Source organism: Typopeltis vanoorti, chromosome 10 (assembly GCF_054136105.1).
Source record: "Typopeltis vanoorti isolate ZY-2024b chromosome 10, IOZ_Tvanoo_1.0, whole genome shotgun sequence".
Taxonomy (NCBI): Eukaryota; Metazoa; Arthropoda; class Arachnida; order Uropygi; family Thelyphonidae; genus Typopeltis; species Typopeltis vanoorti.
Genome location: NC_143558.1, coordinates 68,271,728 through 68,295,568, shown reverse-complemented (window position 1 = coordinate 68,295,568; position 23,841 = coordinate 68,271,728). Strand labels below are relative to the sequence as shown.

The 23,841-nt window shown below is 35.7% G+C and overlaps 1 protein-coding gene across 1 annotated transcript in view; it reads right to left on the bottom strand.

The window, feature by feature from the left end:
* The window catches only part of pug (pug C-1-tetrahydrofolate synthase, cytoplasmic), a 426,201-nt gene that overhangs the window by 215,786 nt on the left and 186,574 nt on the right, over window positions 1–23,841 (bottom strand). The window contains exons 11-13 of the mRNA XM_090399374.1: window positions 22,764–22,819; window positions 19,825–19,998; window positions 10,646–10,782 (exon numbers count right to left, since the gene is read on the bottom strand). Coding sequence (XP_090255500.1) covers window positions 10,646–10,782; window positions 19,825–19,998; window positions 22,764–22,819 — 367 coding nt within the window. The remainder of the gene's footprint in view (window positions 1–10,645; window positions 10,783–19,824; window positions 19,999–22,763; window positions 22,820–23,841) is intronic.

The following is a 23,841-nucleotide window of genomic DNA, read 5'->3' as shown; positions in this document are numbered from 1 at the left end:
TGTGAGTCAGCAGTTAGAATTGAAGGAAGTACAGGAAGATGGTTTAATGTTAAATCTGGTGTGAGACAAGGATGTACATTATCCCCTCTGTTATTCATTATCTATATGGATCACATTATGAAGTAAAGTGGTATTAAACCTGATATCAAAATTGGAGATGTTAATGTCAGCTCTTTGCTTTATGCGGATGATGTTATACTTCTAAATAAATCCGCTACAAATCTGCAAGATTCTCTGACTAAATTGAATAGCTGTTGTAATAGATATGGTATGAAGGTCAGCAATAAAAAGACAAAGACAATGAAAATAGGCAGAATCATTGAAAATGTCAACTGTGTTGTGAATGGAGAACCTGTGGAACAAGTAAAACATTTTAGCTACTTAGGCACAATTTTTACTGAAGATGGTAAACTAAATATAGAAATAGACAACAGAATCAGCAAAGCTGGTATCGTGGGAAGTCAATTGAATAAATTCATATGGAATAAGAAAGAAATTAGTCGGAACACTAAATTAGCTGTATACAAGACTGTGTTCAAACCAATTTTAACTTATGGATCTGAGAGCTGGGTCAGAAGTAAAACACTTGACCAAAGACTAGAGACTGCAGATATGAGAGTCCTGAGAAAGATTAGAGGCGTGAATAGATGGCATCAATGGCAATATCATATTAAAAACGAGGATATTAGGAAAGAACTTGACATTGTCAGCATCCAGGAATGCGTTAGCAGAGCTAATCTCAGATGGTATGGTCACTTAAATAGAATGGGAGAGGAAAGATTAGCAAAACAAGTGTTCTCTGCCAGGTTGGCATGAAAACGACCCAGAGGAAGACCAAGATATAGGTGGATTGATACAGTACAAAGTGCCTTAGACGATAGAAATATAAGATCTGATAATGTTGGAGTCTTGACAAGTAACAGACTGATTTGGAGGAAAATTGTAGATAGGAAGTTAGTAATGATGTAGTTTTTTCATGTAGTACTGTCATATCCTGTACACCCCTTGAGGGTACATGGCAGGAATTTGATGATGATGATGATGATGATGAAGTCCTGGTGGTGCCCCCTGGCAGGCAATGTTGATATTCTTGGGTGATTGGGCCGAAGGTCTTCTAATGTAGGTTTCCCAAATTTGAGGCAGTCTCATGCAGCCAAATTTGTTGAGGTTTGGATTGTTTCTTAGAGCTGAAGACCTAACCACAGAACTAAACCACATTCTCAACACTTTCTCAGCCAATGGCTACGCTCCCAAAAAATGTTGAAACCAGTAAACCACAACCCCTCCCCTTCACAACAAGGATTACTCTAAATCCGTCACCATACCCTATATCCGAGGCACCTCGGAAAAAATTACAAAAATCCTAAAAAAACATGACTTAACTTCTTGTTACAGACCATATAAAAAATTGGCATCCTTTATTCCCTCTACTAAAGACCAACCTACCTGGTGTATACCAGGTCCCTTGCAGCTGTAAGCTGTCCTACTTTGGCCAAACAGGCAGGACAGCAAATATCAGAATTTCAGAACACAAGGACTACATCCGGTTTCACTAATACAGCCACTCTGGTCTTCCTGACCATCCGCTGGATACCTGCCATAGAATACGGTGGAAGAAAGCCACGATAATACACTGTAATAAATACAAATATGAAAGGCTTTTCATGGAATCAGCTTCAGCCCTAAGAAACAATCCAAACCTCAACAAATTTGGCTGCATGAGACTGCCTCAAATTTGGAAAACCTACATCAGAAGACCTTCAGCCCAAATGCCCAAGAATACCAACATTGCCCACTAGGGGGCACCATCAGGACTTTAGGAGAAATAATAGCTTCCTGCTTCTTCCTCACTTACTGTTTGTTGTGCCTGCATGCACGTGTCTTGTTCTTAAGTTTCTTGGAAATGGCAACGTGACGTTGCCGAAATATTTAAGTATATTAAAATTTATTTTAATGTATATCCTAGTTCCCTTAAATTATTTAGTAAAAAATGTATAACCAACGTCTAAGCTTTCCACGAGAATTACGATAATCCACGGAGATGATATCTCACATAAAGCACGCCATTATGGTAAAATGAAGTTAAAGCTATCAAGACAATTGAATCGTCTTGCCTTCCTAAAACGCTGCCGGGTAATTCCTAACTGTGTCAAATTCAAGCACCATTTCTCTTCACAAAAGGCTCTTCATATTTATAACCGTGCCAGCCAAGCCTTGCTCAGGGAACAAATCGCCATGACTCGCCGTTTCCTGAATGATGCTAACTTAGCTATCCAGACACTCGAAGATGACCTTTCAAGCACCTTAAGCCACAAAATTTGGTCTATTTTATAACATCTCGTGCACTGCAGCGGGAGAAAGAATTTAAAAAAGTATGAGATCGACATGTCAAAAAATTTGAAAATTTAAAAAAGAACTCGATCTTGAAACCACAACTTCCTACCGAAACGGTAGTCAACCTTTCGTCATTTAGTGTGAAACCTGAAGCACTCAATGCCCTCGCACGTGGCCACAACTTCACCATTGTGCCCAGAAGAATACCTGCTGAAGATATTATGATACGAATTGAACACCAGATACGAGGCCTTCCAAACCACGTTACCAATGATATTACACTGGATGTGACTCGTGTTCTGACCAAAGCTAAACCACCAAAAGCCAACATGCCCAGTAAGGAAATTAAATCTCTACTAGAATTAAAGAAAAACAAGAAAATAATAATCACCAAAGCTGATAAAGGAAACACCACAGTATTGCTTAACCAAAAGGATTACACAGGTAAGCTGAAAGCTAGAGCTTTCAGCTTACCTGTGTAATCCTTTTGGATCGTGTTAGATCTGGCTACTTACCTCCCCATCAAGTACAATCCCACCAGCTCACAAATTACAAAACTCCACAGGCTCCTTAAGGTCACTTCTTGGCCTGTGGAAATCACTAACAAATTAAAACCATTTAACTCCATACCCCCCAGTATTCATGGACTCCCAAAAATACATAAGGAAAATGTGCCATTACGCCCCATAGTGGATGGCATTGATTCCCCCAAATACAAACTAGCTAAACATTTGGCCAAAGCTCTCTCATACCATACTGGCAACACACCTTCATACATAAAAAAACTCAGCCCACTTCAAAGCCAGCATAGAAAACTTACACTCAAACACACTGGCATAATGGTCAGTTTTGATGTCTCCTCCTTATTCACAAATGTCCTACTCAAAGAATCCTTAGAGCTAATCCAAGCTAAATTTCCTCCCAATATCACAGCCCTATTTCAGTTCACAATGAACTCAGGCTATTTTGTTTGGCAAGGAAAATTCTACAAAGCGAAGAATGGCTCCAATGCACTCCTCTCCTTCCTAACACACTTAAACAACCAACACCCCAGAATCAAATTCACCCTGGAAGAAGAAAAAAACAACTGCCTTCCTTTCTTAGACACACTAGTCAACTGCCAGCCTGATGGAACCTTGGTTTTCTCAGTCTATAGAAAACCCACCATACGGGCAGATACATTCACCAATAATCCATTCATGTGAATGTATTAAATTGATAATACATTCACCAGCAATATGGAGTCATTAAGACACTACACAACAGGGCTAAACTTATCTGTTCAAATGACAATGCCCTAACCACAGAAATAAACCACATTCTTAACACTTTCTCAGCCAATGGCTGCCCCCCCCCCCTCCAAAAAAAAATCCAAAAAATATTGAAACCAGTAAACCATAACCCCCCCCCCTCACATACCAAATTTTGCAATATGTCCTTTGAACTATTAACTCTATGTCCACCATTATCTCCAAGTTCCTAGCCTTGTCAATATGATACACCATATGCAACCTTTTCAACCCTAACTGCATAACCTTATGTTTTGCAGCATTAAATTGACACTCATTATCCTTTGCTCATAATTCCAATTTATTTAAATCATCCTGCAGGATATCTACATCACCTTTATCAACCATTGCTCTCCCCAACTTTGTATCATCAGCAACCAACTGAATATCCCCTCTTAAATCTTTCCCTATGTCATTGATATATAAATTAAAGAGTAGTGGCCCTAGTACCGAGCCCTGTGGTACTCTAGTCACTATCATTTCTCCTAGACTCCACTCCACTATATACTACTCTTGGCATCTGTTCATTAGCATTCTCCTATCCATGCTACTAGCCTCACATCCATTCCCATCGTCTCCAGTTTTTGTAATAGTTTTCCATGTGGTATTCTGTCAAATGCCCTGGCAAAGTCAAGAAGTATCATGATGTAGCCATTACCTTTACCCAATTCTGCTGTTCGCTTTATTATAAAATGTGTAATAAGTTACTAAGAGACCTAATCTTTAAAAAGCCGTGCTACCCACTATAGAGTATCGCACCCCTATCCACCCACTGTTGTATTTTACCTTTCACCAACTTTTCCCATACTTTAACAACTACTCCTAATATATTAATTGGTCTGTAGTCTGCTACCTCTGTCATCGAGCCACCTTTATGCATGGTACTATCTTACTCTCTTTTCACTCTCTTGGAACCCTGCAGAGATGAGACTTAGATTGAACAACTTCATCAGAGGAAATGGAAGTCTAGAATAATAGTAATAATGAGACAAAGATAATGAAATTAGGCCAGAACTTTGAAATCATGAACTATATCTTGAAATGGGGAATTATAAAAACAGTAAATTAATTCAGCTGTTTAGGCACAATTTTTAGTGAAGATGGTAAATTAAATTGTGGAAACAAACAGCAAAATGAACAAATTGATATGGTGGAGAGCCAGATGAATAAATTTATATAAAACAGGAGAGAAATTAGTCAAAACTAAACTAGCTCGATACAAGACAGTGTTCAAATCAAATCAATTTTAACTTTCCAATCTGACATGTGTTAGAAATAAAACAGTTAATCAAAGATTGGAGATTACAGATATCAGGGCTCTAAGAAAAATTAGGTAGTGAACAGATGTCATTATTATTACTACTATTATTATTATTATTATTATTATTATTTCGGGCGACTCCAGGAGTCCTTAAACTCATCGAGGGAGGCCCTAAACATCATGTCCACACAACTATGCGATTACATTCTCACAGTATCTATCATACCTTGTCTTGAACTCGTTCACCGTCATAGCACCCACAACAGACTCTGGCAGCTTATTCCACTAATTTACCACTCTAAAAGTAAAGAATCCAGCTCTAACACCTCTGCTAACCACACTCTTGCCCAACTTCCATAGGTGTCCCCTAGTTCTCCCACCACCAGTCCTGATCTCAAAAATATCCTCTGAATTAATCCTATAGAATCCCTTTAGCAATTTGAATGTCTCAATCATATCTCCCCTCCTCCGCCTATCAACTAGTTTCTGCAACCCACAAATCTTCAACCTGTTCTCATATGGTTCATTCCATAGACCTGTTATCATCTTAGTCATTCGCCTCTGGATCCTCTCCACCTCCTCCCCATCAAGAAGGAACCGAGGTGACCAAATCTGGGCACAGTAATCGAGATGAGGTCTTATCAAGGCTTGGTACAGAGGTACAATAACTTGCTTGTCTCTGCTCGTCAAGGTATTTTTCAACAACCAAGTGAGTTGATGAGCTGATTTAGCTACTTTTGCAGTGTGCCCCCTAAACTTCATCTCCTTATCCAACAACACTCCCAAGTCCCTGGCCTCATCAATCTCTTGGAGTACAGTTCCACCAATGTGGTATACTGTTGCTAATCTTTTCACCCCAAAATGCATAACCTTACATTTTGTCACATTAAATTGACATCCATTCTCCTTAGCCCAGAACTCCAATCTATCTAAGTCATCCTGCAAGACTTTGACATCTTCTGCATTCACTATTGCCCTACCCAACTTTGCATCATCAGCGAACAAATGAATTGTTCCACTTAGATCCTTCCCTATATTGTTAATGAACAGATTAAACAGCAGTGGTCCAAGAACAGAACCCTGCGGCACACCACTAGTCACAGGCCGTCTTTTGGACTCTACTCCTGAATAAACTACTCTTTGATATCTCTCCATCAACCAACCACCTATCCATCTCACCAACCCTATATCCATTCCCATATGTTGTAGTTTACGGATTAGTATTCCATGTGGTATCCTGTCAAACGCTTTTGCCAGGTCCAGCAGTATCACTGTAAATCCATTTCCCTTATCCAGTTCAGCCGTCACCTTGTTATAAAACTTGAGCAAGTTACTGAAGCATGATCTACCCTTCACAAAGCCATGCTGTCCCCTGTACAGTATCTCGTTTTCATCAATCCATTCCTGTATTTTTCCCTTGACTACTTTCTCTAAGACCTTGACAACGACTCCTGATATACTGATCAGTCGGTAATTTGCAACCGTAGTCTTGGATCCTCCTTTATGCAGTGAAACTATTTTCCCCTCTTTCCACACCTTTGGGACTAAGCCAGACCTGAGACTCAGATTAAACAACATGGTCAAGGGCATTGATAATTCTTTAGCCGTTTACGCAAGACCCGTGCCGGTATACCATCCAATCCCACAGATGTGTTCATTAAGGTTCTGTAATAAACTAGTCACCTCCACTTCATTCATCACTATTCACGTATAAACTAATGGTTCCTTCACTTTTTCAATGTCACCACCTGGGTGATATGCTCATCCAGGTGGTGACATTGTCATCACTCTATTGTCACCTAAACAGAATGGGAAAGGAAAGGTTAGCAAAACACGTACTTGATAGAATGGCAGGAAATGACTAAGAGGAAGAAAACCAAGACCAAAGTGAACTGATGCAGTTAGAAGTACCTTAAAAGATTGAAATATAAGATATGACATTATTGGAGTGCAGTCCTGATGGATATCAGAATAATTTGGAGGAAAATTGTTTATAGGAATTTCATAACCAGGGCTTCTAACCTAATGTCCAATCCTCACCTTCTCGTGGTGCACCCTGTTGAGTATCTACCTAGATACTGAACGAACGAGGATGGGCTGGCAATTTGGGATTCAGTCGACCAAATTGTAATTCTTATTGGCTTAAACCAAATTATAAAATGATGGTACAACATGACAAAATTTCATGCTAGCTGGGGCATCGCCCAGTTAAACAAAGCCCCCCCAGTTGTTTTCACCAGTGAACCAGGGCGAACAGCGAAAAGTCAGCTACTGGAACAAATCTGAAAAAACACCCCAACTCAACATCACCAGAGTTAAAGATCGGTACTATCAACATAAGAAGCCTGAATGGCAAAGAAATGGAGCTAGCTGAGGAATTAGATAAGTACCAGATTGACATAATTGGGATGACTAAAACACAAAAGACCAAAACTGGTGAGATCTTTCTGAGCAATAAATACAAAATTTAATATTCAGGCAATGCCAATCAAGGAAAAGAAGGAGTAGCAGTTGTATTCAACACTAACTATGAGGCTAATCTTCTTGAATGGCAGTCAGTCTCAAGTAGAGTAATGTGGGCAAATATGAGAATGGGGACCTGGACAATGAGACTTATTTGTGCCTATGGTCCCACAGAAGGTTCTACTAAGATAGAAGTGGAGGAATTTTTTGAGGCTTTAGAAAAACCAACTGACACAATGAAAAAGGAAAAGTTGGTCCTTGTTGGGGATCTAAATAGCAGAGTAGGAAATGATTGTGAGACATTAAAAATATTTTGGGAAAATTTGGAGAAAAGAGCAATGCTAATAATAATGGCAAATATCTGTTGGATTTCTGCTCAGGACATGGACTGGTTATTACTAACACCATGTTACAACATAAAAATGTGCACAAATTCACATGAAGAGAAGAGGCAAGGAATAAGAAAAGTCTCATTGACTATGTTATTGTTGATAGTGATGTTTTCTCCCTGGTCCAGGACACCAAAGTGTACAGAGGATTTGAAATTGGAAGTGATCACTATTTAGTCTTGAGCAGGATAAAATTGAATTTCATATTGAAAAGAATAACATGCAAGAAAGTTTTAAAGCGAATAAAAGTTGAGCAGCTCTCAGATGTGAACTGTAGACTAAAATACACAAAGATTATTGAAGAAAAAATGAAAGAGTTTGAGAACAGGAATCAAACCTTGGAGATGCAGTGGAAAGCCTTGAAGAAAGAACTGATTGATTCAGTTAGAGAGGCATGTGGTGAAGTTGTCTGCAAGGATAGAAAAATTAGAACTCCATGGTGGACACAGGAAGTTATAAAGAGGCAGTGAAGGAAAAGAAGAAAGCATATCAAAAGTTCCTGGCAAATAAGTCAGCTTGTGCTCTTAGAGAATACAGAGACAAATACAAGAATGCTAAACACTGTGTAAAACTAGCTAAATAAAAGTCATGGGAGGACTTTGGCAAGAACATAGAAAAATAAATATCAAGAAAGTGGCAAAATAGTTTGAAGGTTATTGAAGAATCTTAGAAATGGAGGAAGGAGTACTGTAAAAGGAGTTAGAGATAATAAAGGTGACATGAAAACAGGAGAAAAAGATATCCTTGAAGTATGGTGTAATTACTTCAAGAAATTGCTAAATGAAACAAGCAGTGATAGCACAGTGGTAAAAAACACTCAACAGGCATACAGTCAGGAATACATATCCATACTTGAAGTAGAAAAAGCCATCAAATGCCTGAAATGTGGAAAGGCAGCAGGAGTAGATGATATTCAACCAGAAATGCTGAAGTATGTTGGTATAAAATTCTTGCAGTGGCTGCACTGCATAGTTCAGAAGGCCTGGCCAGAGGGATGAATTCCCGATGATTGGAGTAGACCTCTAATAGTACCCATATATAAAAAGGGAAATAAAACTGAATGTGAGAATTTCAGAGGTATTTCTCTACTGAGTGTTCCTGGTAAGATATATGCAAGTATACTTGAGAAACGGTTGAGAAGAATTGTAGAAGAAAAGCTTAGTGAAGAACACGCTGGATTCCGACCAAATAGAGGCTGTCAGGATCAGATCTTCACTTTATAACAAACAGTGGAGAAATCATGGGAATATAACAAAGATCTCTATTTGAGTTTTGTAGATATGGAAAAGGCATCTGATAAGGTACCAAGAGAGAAGCTGTTTAATATGCTACAGTTATATTGGTGTCAAAGGAGCATTATATCAAGCAATACTTAGTCTGTATTTGAGTTGTAAGTCAATAGTTAGAATTGAAGGAAGTAGAGGAAGATGGTTTAAGGTTAAATCTGGTGTGAGAAAAGAATGTACATTATCCCCTCTGTTATTCATTATCTATATGGATCGCATTATGAAGGAAAGTGATATTCAACATGATATCAAAATTGGAGATGTTAATGTCAGCTCTTTGCTTCATGCAGATGATGTTATACTTATCAATAAATCCACTACGAGTCTGCAAGATTCCTTGACTAAATTGAATAACTGTTGTAATAGATATCATATGAAGGTCAGCAATAAAAAGACAAAGACAATGAAAATAGGCAGAATCATTGAAAATGTCAACTATGTTGTGAATGGAGAACCTGTGGAACAAGTAAAACATTTCACCTACTTGGGCACGAATTTTAGTGAAGATGGTAAATTAAATATGGAAATGAACAACAGAATCAATAAAGTTGGTATAGTAGGAAGTCAGCTGAATAAATTCATATGGAATAAGAGAGAAATTAGTCGGAACACTAAATTAGCTGTATACAAGACAGTGTTCAAACCAGTTTTAATTTATGGATCTGAGAGCTGGGTCAGAAGTAAAACACTTGACCAAAGACTAGAGACTGCAGATATGAGAGTTCTGAGAAAGATTAGAGGCGTGAACAGATGGCATCAATGGCAATATCATATTAAAAAATGAGGATATTAGGAAAGAACTTGACATTGTCAGCATCCAGGAATACGTTAGCAGAGCTAATCTCAGGTGGTATGGTCATTTAAACAGAACGGGCAAGGAAAGATTGGCAAAACAAGTGTTCTCTGCCAGGTTGGCAGGAAAACGACCCAGGAAGACCAAGATATAGGTGGTTTGATAGGGTACAAAGTGCCTTAGACAAGATATAGGTGGTTTGATAGGGTACAAAGTGCCTTAGACAACAGAAATATAAGATCTGATAATATTGGAGTCTTGACAAGTAACAGACTGATCTGGAGGAAAATTGTAGATAGGAAGTCAGTAATGATGTAAATTTTTTATGTAGTACTATCACATTCTGTACACCCCTTGAGGGTACATGGCAGGAATTTGATGATGATGATGATGATAAAGTGTGTATTGCATTACCCAAAATATGTGACTATAATTTTAAGATCTTTATCTAGGCCACTTCTGTTTCTAGATTCGGGAATCACACTAAATCCATTTCTTTCTAAATTCATTAAAATGTGAATATTTCCATTACATACTCATTATATTACATATTAGTAACTGTATTGGCATCTATAAAGATGATGTTTGGATCAAACAAAACATTGGCTAACATAAGAAACATTGAGTTTATTTTTCCTATTATGATGTAATTAATTATCATTAAACTTATACAATTACTGTTATAGGCAGGGTACCAGACCTGATGAGCTCAGTGAAAACATCTTTATATTGGCTTTATATGGCTGGTTATCCTCTGTTTATAACATCTTTCAATGAATTCAAAAAACAGAAAATTTTAAAAGACTCCCTTTTCCTATTCACTTACTTACCTTTAATACCAAATATTGGTCCTTGTGATGGCTGCCGTACACATGCAAAAGAATTTTTATGAAACTGTGATCCCAAAGCTTGACAAAGTCCCATTGTTGTAGTGCTCTTGCCCTCACCGAGAGGTGTAGGTGTTATCCTAATCAAAGGAAAATAATGTTATTATAAAAAAAAATATGCCGAAATCAACAATCATGTATTTGTTCATAGAAAGATTCCATATTAAAAGCCAGACTACTTACCACTATGGTCAAAAAAATAAATAAATAAATAAAAATGAAAAAAGAAAGCTGCTCCCATGCCATCCACTTAAACCCATTTGGGTTTTCTGAAACTAAGGTTTCATGTTGCTCCTGATGTATAGACAAAAAGACTAAGATTGACGATTCTTCATTCCACTCATGTGGTAAGAGAATGGTGTTGATAATGATGCAAAATCTGAAAAATTTGATCCATCATTGGAAATAATGAATGAAATGGACTACAGATTTTGAAAAGAAAAATTATGAAAACTAAAGATTTAAAGACCAAAAAAGATCTTTAAATATAAATGTCTTTAGTATAATAAAATTAGTTTAATCCTTTATCCAAGTGTGAGCAAACAAAGTTTGCGCCTGAAGTATCTTCAGGACTAGGGTAAGGTGATACACACCAGGGCAACTCGTTGTAAAGGTGGAGAAAGCTACCAACACTCCTATCTCAGTATCTCCTATAATGCAAAACACATCTCCTTGCGGATATGTCTAATGTTATGCATTAAAGGAAGGGCCACTACCCAGACTAGTTTCGACCTTTATTGAGGTCTCTTCAGTGGGAGCCAGGCCCTAGTGGAAATACCAGGCAGAAGCATTAGCAGGTCATCTCTACCTATAGGAGTTGCCAAATGGTGTGCCACCCTTTTTTAATAAATTACTCTGGATTTAGAGAAAGATGTTGAAAGTTTCACCTTACCCTAGTCCTGAAGATACTTCAGGCGCAAACTTTGTTTGCTCACACTTGGATAAAGGATTAAACTAATTTTATTATACTCTAACCAAGTGAAAAAATAAACTTTCAACATCTTTCTCTAAATCCAGAGTAATTTATTAAAAAAGGGTGGCACACCATTTGGCAACTCCTATAGGTAGAGATGACCTGCTAATGCTTCTGCCTGGTATTTCCACTAGGGCCTGGCTCCCACTGAAGAGACCTCAATAAAGGTCGAAACTAGTCTGGGTAGTGGCCCTTCCTTTAATGCATAACATTAGACATATCCGCAAGGAGATGTGTTTTGCATTATAGGAGATACTGAGATAGGAGTGTTGGTAGCTTTCTCCACCTTTACAACGAGTTGCCCTGGTGTGTATCACCTTACCCTAGTCCTGAAGATACTTCAGGCGCAAACTTTGTTTGCTCACACTTGGATAAAGGATTAAACTAATTTTATTATACTCTAACCAAGTGAAAAAATAAACTTTTAAATGTCTTTAGATTTAAATATAAATGCAAAAAGATCCTATCCAATTATGCCTTCCTGGCAATTAAACAAAATAAATAACTCCTCCATTACTCTTAAACCATCCAAATTTCTCTTAATACAAAATCTTAAACCACACAACAGCTCATAGTCAGTTTTGTACCATTTATCATCTTTTCTTGAAATAGCCAGCACTACCATCATACTGCTGGTCCTATATATATTTCACTAGTTGGCTCCTTTTTTTTGGTCTTTAAATTTTAAGTTTTCAAAAATTTCCTTTTCAAATTCCATAGACCATTTTATTCATCATTCACCTTGTTTTATTTATGCATCATAACCAACACCATTCTCTTACTGCATGTTCCTAGGTCAATCAAGTTTGGCTCTAAATATTTTGTCATCCTCACCTTCCAAAAATATATAACCAGGCATGTCTTTTAAATTACTCTTCAGTATTAATTAAAAATTTGTATCAGTCTTTTAACTTAGCCTCTGGTTGGAGATAAGGGAACCTCCACTATCTATTAAGTTTTGCTGTTTTTTTATCTATTGAAGCTGATTCTATCCACTTTACCAACATCCATGACATTAACAACAAGATACTTCAGGCGCAAACTTTGTTTGCTCACACTTGGATAAAGGATTAAACTAATTTTATTATACTCTAACCAAGTGAAAAAATAAACTTTTAAATGTCTTTAGATTTAAATATAAATGCAAAAAGATCCTATCCAATTATGCCTTCCTGGCAATTAAACAAAATAAATAACTCCTCCATTACTCTTAAACCATCCAAATTTCTCTTAATACAAAATCTTAAACCACACAACAGCTCATAGTCAGTTTTGTACCATTTATCATCTTTTCTTGAAATAGCCAGCACTACCATCATACTGCTGGTCCTATATATATTTCACTAGTTGGCTCCTTTTTTTTGGTCTTTAAATTTTAAGTTTTCAAAAATTTCCTTTTCAAATTCCATAGACCATTTTATTCATCATTCACCTTGTTTTATTTATGCATCATAACCAACACCATTCTCTTACTGCATGTTCCTAGGTCAATCAAGTTTGGCTCTAAATATTTTGTCATCCTCACCTTCCAAAAATATATAACCAGGCATGTCTTTTAAATTACTCTTCAGTATTAATTAAAAATTTGTATCAGTCTTTTAACTTAGCCTCTGGTTGGAGATAAGGGAACCTCCACTATCTATTAAGTTTTGCTGTTTTTTTATCTATTGAAGCTGATTCTATCCACTTTACCAACATCCATGACATTAACAACAAGATACTTCAGGCGCAAACTTTGTTTGCTCACACTTGGATAAAGGATTAAACTAATTTTATTATACTCTAACCAAGTGAAAAAATAAACTTTTAAATGTCTTTAGATTTAAATATAAATGCAAAAAGATCCTATCCAATTATGCCTTCCTGGCAATTAAACAAAATAAATAACTCCTCCATTACTCTTAAACCATCCAAATTTCTCTTAATACAAAATCTTAAACCACACAACAGCTCATAGTCAGTTTTGTACCATTTATCATCTTTTCTTGAAATAGCCAGCACTACCATCATACTGCTGGTCCTATATATATTTCACTAGTTGGCTCCTTTTTTTTGGTCTTTAAATTTTAAGTTTTCAAAAATTTCCTTTTCAAATTCCATAGACCATTTTATTCATCATTCACCTTGTTTTATTTATGCATCATAACCAACACCATTCTCTTACTGCATGTTCCTAGGTCAATCAAGTTTGGCTCTAAATATTTTGTCATCCTCACCTTCCAAAAATATATAACCAGGCATGTCTTTTAAATTACTCTTCAGTATTAATTAAAAATTTGTATCAGTCTTTTAACTTAGCCTCTGGTTGGAGATAAGGGAACCTCCACTATCTATTAAGTTTTGCTGTTTTTTTATCTATTGAAGCTGATTCTATCCACTTTACCAACATCCATGACATTAACAACATGAATGACATGCATCATCACTTACAGGCAAGATAAGGCTCACCTCCTGGCATCAACCATATTCCACCTATGTCTAGAGAATGTTTAATTTAGGATTCCTCTTGTTCAAAGTTTCCTTAACCCATTAAGTAACATTCATCTTCTGTATTTATTGGTCTTACACTTCAAAAGCCAATCTGGCCTCTTCATTTCCTATCCATGAAGCTCAATCTTCTGTAATTCAGCCATCCAATGAAGTCTTCTTAGGTAATCTTAATGTTCACCATGCCAAATGGCTCCTGTTTTACAACAGTACTGACCAAGCTGGACAGGATTTAGAAGATTTTGCTACGAATAGCGACCTAACACAAATCATATATCTACAAATCAAAATTCTGATAACCTCCTCCACACTCCTGATATCCTTGATCTCTTTCTAATCCATTCTCTTTCCAGATATGCCATAAAGGTCACCTCTTCTCTTGGTAATTCATCAATCTTGTGCAAGTCTCCTTTCTCACAGAACCTCCTCCATTTTCAACCTCATGTCCTTCAGAACTTCAACTCTTCCCTTCCATGGTCTGATAATTGCTTCTGTTCTTATGATCCAAACACCTGCTCTGAGTGAGTCACAGAAATGATCCTTACTGGGATGTAGGCCTTCATTCTCCATTGTACACAAAATCCTCATTTACTTTCTTAGTCCAGGTTCAAGAAAAAGTGAACCCAAACAATCGAAGCAAAAAAAAACTCGGCTTAGAGCAAGTGGCTTGCATCAATAACCCCAGCTTCATAAGGTCCATGCCAAAGCATGCAACTGATTCAAAACAATCATCAGCAAATCCAAATCTAACTTCAAAAAGGCTAATAGTAGAAAACTCATTTGCTATCCAAATGGAAGCCATATCTTCTTGTTCCTAACAAAGGCCATTAGATGCAATATCTGCTCATCTGTACTTCTGCCTTTCTTTCTCGCATCTAGATGTCATCACTCTTACAGCAGCTACAGATAAAGATGACCCCCCCTCTTGGCATCACTTTTTTCCTCAAATTCTTACATAGATGACAAATAATTGTCACCTGCCATATCAGCCACTGAGCACCATATGCCTCCTGTGATTTTCCAGCAAAATAACATCAGAAGAATAATAAAAAACTTAGATACTAAAAAGACTTTTGGTTCCAACTGCATCTCCCAAATTGTACTTGAACATTGTGCTCCAGAACAACTAACACCTGTCTCCTGTATCATCTCTACAATCCTGTGTACTTAGCTGGCACTTATGCCAACATATGAAAGAAAGAAAGCATATATATATATACAGCTTATTGAATAAAAATAAAAATAAATAAAGTTAATAGTCTACTGTCAAACTACTGACCAATCACCATCAATCTGTTTAAAAATAATGAAGAAAGTCACCAACAGTCAACTTCTCTACTGCCTGGAAGCCCACTAGTTAATCAGTGATTACCATATAGATTCCACCAATCTAGATTCAAAGCTGACCTTTTACCTACATTAACCATCACTGGACACATGCCTTGGAAAGGTTCGAAGAACCGTGTGGTCACTCTTAGTTCCAGAGCTTTTGATTACCTTTGGCATCAAAGTCTGCTAAGCAAATTGTCATCCTTCAGTCTACCTGCCATCCTCTGTACTGGGTAGCCAACTTTCTCTCTGGTTTGTTCAGTGAATGCAATTATGGATGGCTCACTCTCTTTAAGCTTTGTCACCAATGCAGGAGTGTTTCAGAGCTCCTTTCTCTCACCTATCCTCTTTCTCCTATGCAGATGCATAAATGCCAATGCATAGATAACTCACTCTCAATTCCCACTAATCCTATTCACAGCTCTGCTAACAATAGTACACTCCATTAAAAGATTTCAGCTCACGTACTCTTAACTCCAGTAATACACAAATCACGAGACAGGATCAGGTCTCTCTGCTTTGACTAACATTTACCTCCAGTCTCTCCTGGCATAAGCACATCACATAAATGTCTCTAAAAAACTGGATATTCTCTTCTGCTCAAGATGCTATTTTTCACCCATCCAGTTACTCCCAAATTCTGCTCATCTTTATAATACAGTTCGCATGTCTCTGGTGGCACACCTAAAACCTCTCTAAAACTTCCCAATGCTGTCCATTTAGAGTCTTTATGTAAACGATTTTACATTTACACTAGTAAATGTAAATTGTTTACATTTACTAATGTAATGCACTTTGGTGTGATGAGATATCCAATGTCATATTACATTTTTGGGATTCAGCTAAGGATTTTGGAGTTTTAGTAAAAAATTGAAAAAAAAAGGAAATTGAAGTTAAAGGGAAATATTACAAAGATTGCAAATACAACTCAGAGGATAATTGCAATACTGAAACGAACCTTAACATGAAAAGAGAAGGGTTGTTTTGTCTCTTTGCAAGGCCCTGATAAGACCTCACTTGGACTACTGTGCGCAGGTCTGATCTCCTGGTTTCCATGATGATGATTCTGGTACAGTGGAGAGAGTTCAAAGGAGAATGTTAAAAATGATATTGGAATTATGGAATACAGATTATAAGATAGATTAAGAATTTGTGGACTGCAGACACTAGCAAACAGGAGAAAGAGGGGGGGGGAGGACGAGTGGCAGCCTTGGAAGTCGAAAATGAATGTATCAAGAAGGGATGAGAGCTAGATTTTTCTCTCATAGAGTGGTGCATGATTGGAATGGATTTTCATTGGAGGTGGTGAGTGTGCCAGCAATGTAAATGAATTCCAGACCAGATAAGGCAGTTAGAGCAGGTAATATGTGGTCTCCTTTGATGAGTTCCTGACTTCTTGGAGACTCTCTTAATAATAATAATAATAATAATAATAATAATAATAATAATAAATTAAAATTAAAAACCAAAAGATTATGAACAATTTATGGTGATTACTTTCCAAAACTTGGAAAGTAATATAGGTAAGCAGCCTATTCAATTAAGATTAGGGCAATCTGTTTATACTTCATTATGGTCAACCAACTCATATATCAAAAACAGCTTGACTTCAACTAGAAAATTAAAGATATTTGTTTGCTGGACTCTGAAATTAATGTGTCTTTTGATGTGGTTTATTTCTGTATTTTCAAACATGCTGCTCCAAGAAATTCTTCACTTTTTATTTACAAGATGATTTCCCTGAAGGCATTAAATTGTTTAAATTTACAGTGTACAATACTCCACATGTCAGAATAAATTGTATAAGCAAATAGCAAATATAGCCATGGGTAGTTCTATCTCACCTGCTTTGGATGATTACTTCATGGAGCATTTGGAAATGAAAACTTTTTTTAGCACCATTTTTCCTCAGCCTCATATTTGGCTATGTTTTGTTAATGATATCTTTGTGGTCTGGTCCACTCTAAAACAGAATTACTTCAGTTTTTGGATAGAATAAACTCCTTATACATTGACATCAAGCTCATCATTGAATGTGAATCTAACAACAGCCTTCCCTCTCTGGGTAACTTAATAATCCATAACTCTACAAGCAATACTGAATTTTCCATTTACAGGAAGCCTTTCCTTCACTGGCAGGTATATCTATCCACCTTCACAAAAGATAAGCATTATCAAAAGTCGTACACAGAAGGTGTACAGTTGAAGAATTAAATAAAATAAGAATCACGGTGTCATCTAATGAATATAAAGAAATCACCATCCAGAAAATAATCAAAAATTATCATCCTTCAGCTTGATTATGCTCTGATGTTAAGAGGATTTTCATACCCTACCTTAAAGGGACTTCTCAACAAATAGCAAGGATTTTCTAAAAATACAATCTGAAGAGACTGCAGGAGGGCCATCTTAGACAATATACAGTCTATCATACCAGTCCTTAAACTCATTTATCATTCCTGATCTCACTGTTTGATCAGGCAATGAATTCATTGGTCCAACCAACCTCCATGTAAAAAAAAGTCACTTCTCACCCTCCTACTCACACCTGCTTTCACAACTTCCAGAGATGGTCTTTTGATCTTGTTTCTTCCCCTTGTTCTACTATATGAAAAATCTCCCTAGTTTTAATCCTGTAAATACCCCCTCAACATTTTAAATGTCTCAATCATATCACCTTTTCATCTTCTATTCTGCCAAATTCTGTAGTTTGCATGTCCTGAGTCTATCCTCATAACCAACATTGTACAGTCCTAATATCAATTTTGTTATCTGCCTCTGTACCCTCTTTAAATCCTGTTGATAAGATCTGAGTATAATAATCCAGATGTGGTCTGGTTATGCTTTATGAAATGGTATCACTATTCTTTTAGCTCTACTGGTCAAAGTCCTTAATATCACAGCAATCTTCTGGATTACCTTCATCATCTTTGCACAATATGTGTCTTAAACTTCAAATGTTTATGGACACTCACCCCATGATCCTTGCCTCCTCACTTCCTCTAATATAGTTCCACCAATAGAGTATGCAGTCTCCCATTGGTGGATTCACAAATTTCAAGACCCTGCATTTAGTTGCATTAAACTGATATCCCCATTCATTTGCCCATCTGTCTAGCTTATTTAAATTCTCATGAAGAGATACCACACTGGCACTATTACTAATAATCATTCCAAGATTCTGTCACATCATCTGCAAATAACTGAATATCTCCTTGCAACCCAGTAACAATATCACTGACATAAAGGCAAAAGTCTCAGTACCAAGCCCTGTGGAACCCCATTTGCGACCTTCTGCTTCCATTACTTCCTTGTACACAACTCTCTATCTATCAGATGGCCAATTTCCAATCCAATTCATTAACCTGATATCTAACCAACCCCAAGCGTTGCAACTTTTGGTATACTATCAAATGCCTTTACAGAATTCAAAAATATGGCAGTATACACCCTCTCCCTTTCAACTATGCTTTTCAATTTATTATTATAAGCAAGCAAATTACTGAAAGAAGAATGCATAACAAATCCATGCTGACCTTCAGAAATAATACTGCCCTCATCTGCCCAAATTTGTATACGATCTCTCACTAATTTCTCCATTAACACCTACAGGAGAAATACAAACTGGTCTATAGTTTGATGTCTGCACTCTACCACCACCACTGTCCAATGGAACTTTCATACTCTCCAAATAACAAACTAATTTGGAGGAAATCATTCATAGTAAATCAGTAATAATGTAAAGTTGTCATGTGGTACTATCATAATAATCTACAACCCCTTGAGAGTATATATGAGGAATTTGATGATGATGGTGATGACGATGATATCTGAAGATTTGAGTCTCACTAAAAATAAGAACAAATGAAAAAAATGTTATGGTACGAAACATAAGAAAGAAAGGATTGAATTTTAGTAATAATGAATTTCATTAGATCATATAGACATTCTGTTATATAAACTGCAGGATTTAACCTGAGTATGTAATTAAAAATGAACTAGAGTTCTTGTCACCACTAGAAAACAGAATGGTGGAAATTAGAATTTAAGTAAATGGTAGTGGATACTCTTGGAATTTTGTTTTTTATTTGTGACAGGAGAAAAAGCAGTTTTACTGTAAACAGTTAATAGGGTTATAATAAAAGTCCTAAATAAATAATATGCAAATAATGACTCTTATTTTATGAATTAAAATATAGTTCTCATTGGTTATATTAAAAAATTAAAACTGATATAATACAAGAAAAATGAAATTTAATTTAGACAAAATATGTTTGGGAGATTATTCAAATATTTTGTCTCAAGTAAAAATTAGTAAAGAAAATAGCATTACCCAGTGACAACAATATATTTTCCATCTTTCTGATTTTTTAGGCGTTCTAAAACAGACAGGGAAATTTTTGCCTTCAAGTTGCCAAATAAACTGACTTCATGAGGCAAAATACCAATTTCATCAGCAAGATCAGAAATGTTCTTGGGCTTTTGTGCTCGAGCTATTTCAATGTCACTAAAAAAATGTAACATACATAAATTTTTTTTTCAGAAAAAAAATATGCTTATGTTTATATATATATATCAGGGCCAGTGCTAGGCTGGACGTCGCCTGCCTGCAAAGCTGAAATGGGCGTCCCCAAACAAATGGCAATTTATTTTATTTATTTTTATTTTTGTCTTCATACTAATGAAACTTCATACTAACACTTCGAAACGGCACCCACCTTGTAGTGGCGACCACCTGCAATGCAGGCCCTACAGGCACGCTTCCACAGGCCCTGTATATATATATACATATAAAACACTAAAATCCATGAATTTCATATGCTGTAATTATCATTCTTTATTAAGAAGTTTATTTACAAAATATCTTTTAACAAATGCATGTATATTCTTAATGTTTACAAAATGCATTCTGCATTTTTCCCTTCACCAACAACTTCATAATCTAGTTGCATAGTAGTGTAGTTCAACTACAGATTGGCCTGTTATTATTATTATTATGTGACACCTCCAGGGAGTCCAAAGACTCATCGAGGGAGAGTGTGCCAACAGCATCGAAAGAACAGCCCCTTCCAACTACTAACAGCGCTCAAACTTGTTTAACTTTTTTTTCATGAGCCATTAGTAGTAGGCAGTAAATTATAAACAATAAATTGAACGATAACCAGAGTAATCAACTTTAATGAAATGAAAGTATAGATATTTCATACTGAAAATAACAATACATCATCAGGCACGCTTCCACCGGCCCTGTATATATATAACACTAAAATCCATGAATTTCATATGCTGTAATTATCATTCATATAGATATTTCATACTGAAAATAACAATACATCATCAGCATAGAAACAAGCAAATCAAAGAAATTCAAGAATACATTCAAGAATTTAAGAATACATACAGAAGTTGGTGGTTTACCAATTAAAAACATGCTAGAACTTAATATTAATAAATAATATTATTAAAAACTATTTTTGATGGTTATATAAAATAAGAATTTCTCAAACTTTTGGGGGGGGGGGAGAGAGAGAGAGAGAGAGAATCATTCTGATTCAGATTTTGCCGATGTAAAAGGGCTCCACAACTTTCTTTGAAAAGGCTTTCATATTTAAAACTGCTTCTATGAAGAAGACGAGCTACATTCCACCAGATACTGTGTATAGCTTCAATGCTATGTTGTGCCAGACCAGACTTTTCAGGTTTCATGTATTCAATATAATACTGATGTTTATTAATTCTTTTTTTCACAGAACAGCCTATCTCCAAAAGTATGTCAGATTCACACGGTATCTAGTAAATGCCAGCTAATGATAGAAGTGACAGTTTGTCTTTTGTAGATCTATCGCTTCAGCATGACACAATATATATTCCTGCAAAGTTTCACAACGTTTGGATCACTGAATGAAAGGCCTTTAAACAGGGATACTTTATTCATTTTCACTTAATATTTGGTCCTTTTATACTAAATATGAGACATTTTATTTGGATTTATTATTGGACCATGATTCTTTATAAATATATGTATACAATCGTCTACAAGTTTCACTAGCTTAAGGCTGTCTGGCATCTTCAAGACAAGAAATGGGTACACTAACATTAAATGCTAAAAAAAGAATGCAGTAACAACAATAAAATTAATTCAAATTGAAATGACGCATGACATTAAGAGCATGGAGCATGGATGTTAATTTTACTGTCATTACTGCATTATTTTTTTAGCATTTAATGTTAGTGTACCCATTTCTTGTCCTGAAGAAACCAGGACGATTGTATACATATATTTATAAAGAATTATGGTCCAATAATAAATCCAAATAAAATGTCTCATATTTAGGGATACTTTAATTTTGATCCCATTGTATATGTACAGTAGATATATTCCTGTATGTAAAGTTATTCTTTTTCATCCTGCTAAAGAAATCTAACAAAAGTTACATTCTCTGTAGAATTGCAATCAGTAAGCAATATTTTATTATTGTATATATGTATGTATATATATATATACACACACACACACACACACACACACACACACACACACACACACACACACACACACACACACGCATAAGTAAAGATGGCAACATAATATATATATATAATACCGTAAAAATCTAATATAATTAGTAATTTATAACAACATGAGATTTTTTATACTTATCATGCTCACTATTATATCCTCATTAGTTTATGAATAAAAGGAACTTTTAATCTATAATACATTTATTATGCTCTTCAAATTTCTTCAAGAACTCTCCAATGCAATAAAATGCACAAGCATTTCCTTAGGATAAACATGTAATTACCATGTTGAGTGAAATGAGGAAGACACACATACACAACCATAAACAGAGGATTGGGGAAATTATTGAATAAAATGTTTTGTCTTATTCACAATTATATACATTTGAATTTTTTTTTTTAAATTTTAATCAAGCCATCATTCTCATAGGCTTCAACAGAAGTAATACACTTATAATATTGAAAAACAAACCTGCAATAAAGCTCTTTTAAATGTTTAGTTTCATTTGTGATCTTTTCAGATTACACCATTTAAAGGACATGCAAAATATATAAACAACTCTTAATTATAGATTACTTTTTTAGTTAATTAATCATTCATAAAAATTTAAACATTTTGTCTAATCAGTGTTTTTAAAATACTGCAAAATTATTTCAAAATAGGAGATGGTTATTTATTCATCTTAGCAGAAGTTTTCAATGTAAATAATTTGAATTTACTAATTTGAAATATTGTATACACTTCTTTACCTTGGAACAGGTTTCAGCTTGTTTAGAGGTAAATAGCGTATTTTCCATTTTTTTTCCTATAAATATAAAATTAAGAATTTTAATAACAAAAACAAATGATTTATGAGATAAAAATTAGTAAATATAATTATAAAGAAGAAATCCAATATATAAAATAATTAATAACCATATTAACTGTAAAAAGTAGCTTCCATAATTTTTATTATGAGGACTACTCCCACATTTAAACAATACTTAATATAAACTTAACTGCTGAATATTTTGGTCTATATATCAATACCATCATTATCATTCACCACATACATAGATACGCAAACACAAGCTATGCTGCTTCTTGTTAAGATAGGTGCATCATAAAAGATCAGATACTGTCACCTGCTAACTGTAACCTGATCTCCAGTAAAAAAGAAAAAAAAATCACTTACATATGAACAATCATTATTATTATTATTATTGTACAGGCATCCCCATGGAGTCAGAAGACTCATATTATTCACACAATACTTATCATACCTCACCTTAAACTCATTCACTGATTAAGAATGTGCAACCATTTCTGGCAACCCCTTCCACCTTCCAAGAAAAAAATCTTGTGTTAACATCCTTGCTAACCACACTCTTAAACAACTTATACAGGTGATCCCTTGTTCTCTCCCTTCTTGACATGTTCTGAAAAAAAGTCTTCAGTGTCAATCCTATAAAATTCCTTTAATAACTTAAATGCGTCTATCATGTCTCCTCTTTTTTTGCCTATCAGCTAATTTTTGAAGCCTACAAATTGTAAATCTATTCCCATAGGGAGAATTCAACTGACCTGCCACAATATTTGTCACTTTTCTCTGGATCCTCCCCACAACTTCTTCATCCTCACAGAAATCAGGAGTCTAGATCTGTGTGCACAGTAGTCCAGATGACTACAGTAGTCTCTCTCTATCCAAGATTGTCAGTGTATTCTTCAACAACCACATAATCTGATGTGCTGTTTTGGTTACCTTTGCAATATGCCCTCTAAACGTCAACTCCCTGTCCACAATCACACCCAAATCCCTAGCCTCATCCATTTCTTGAAATTTAGTTC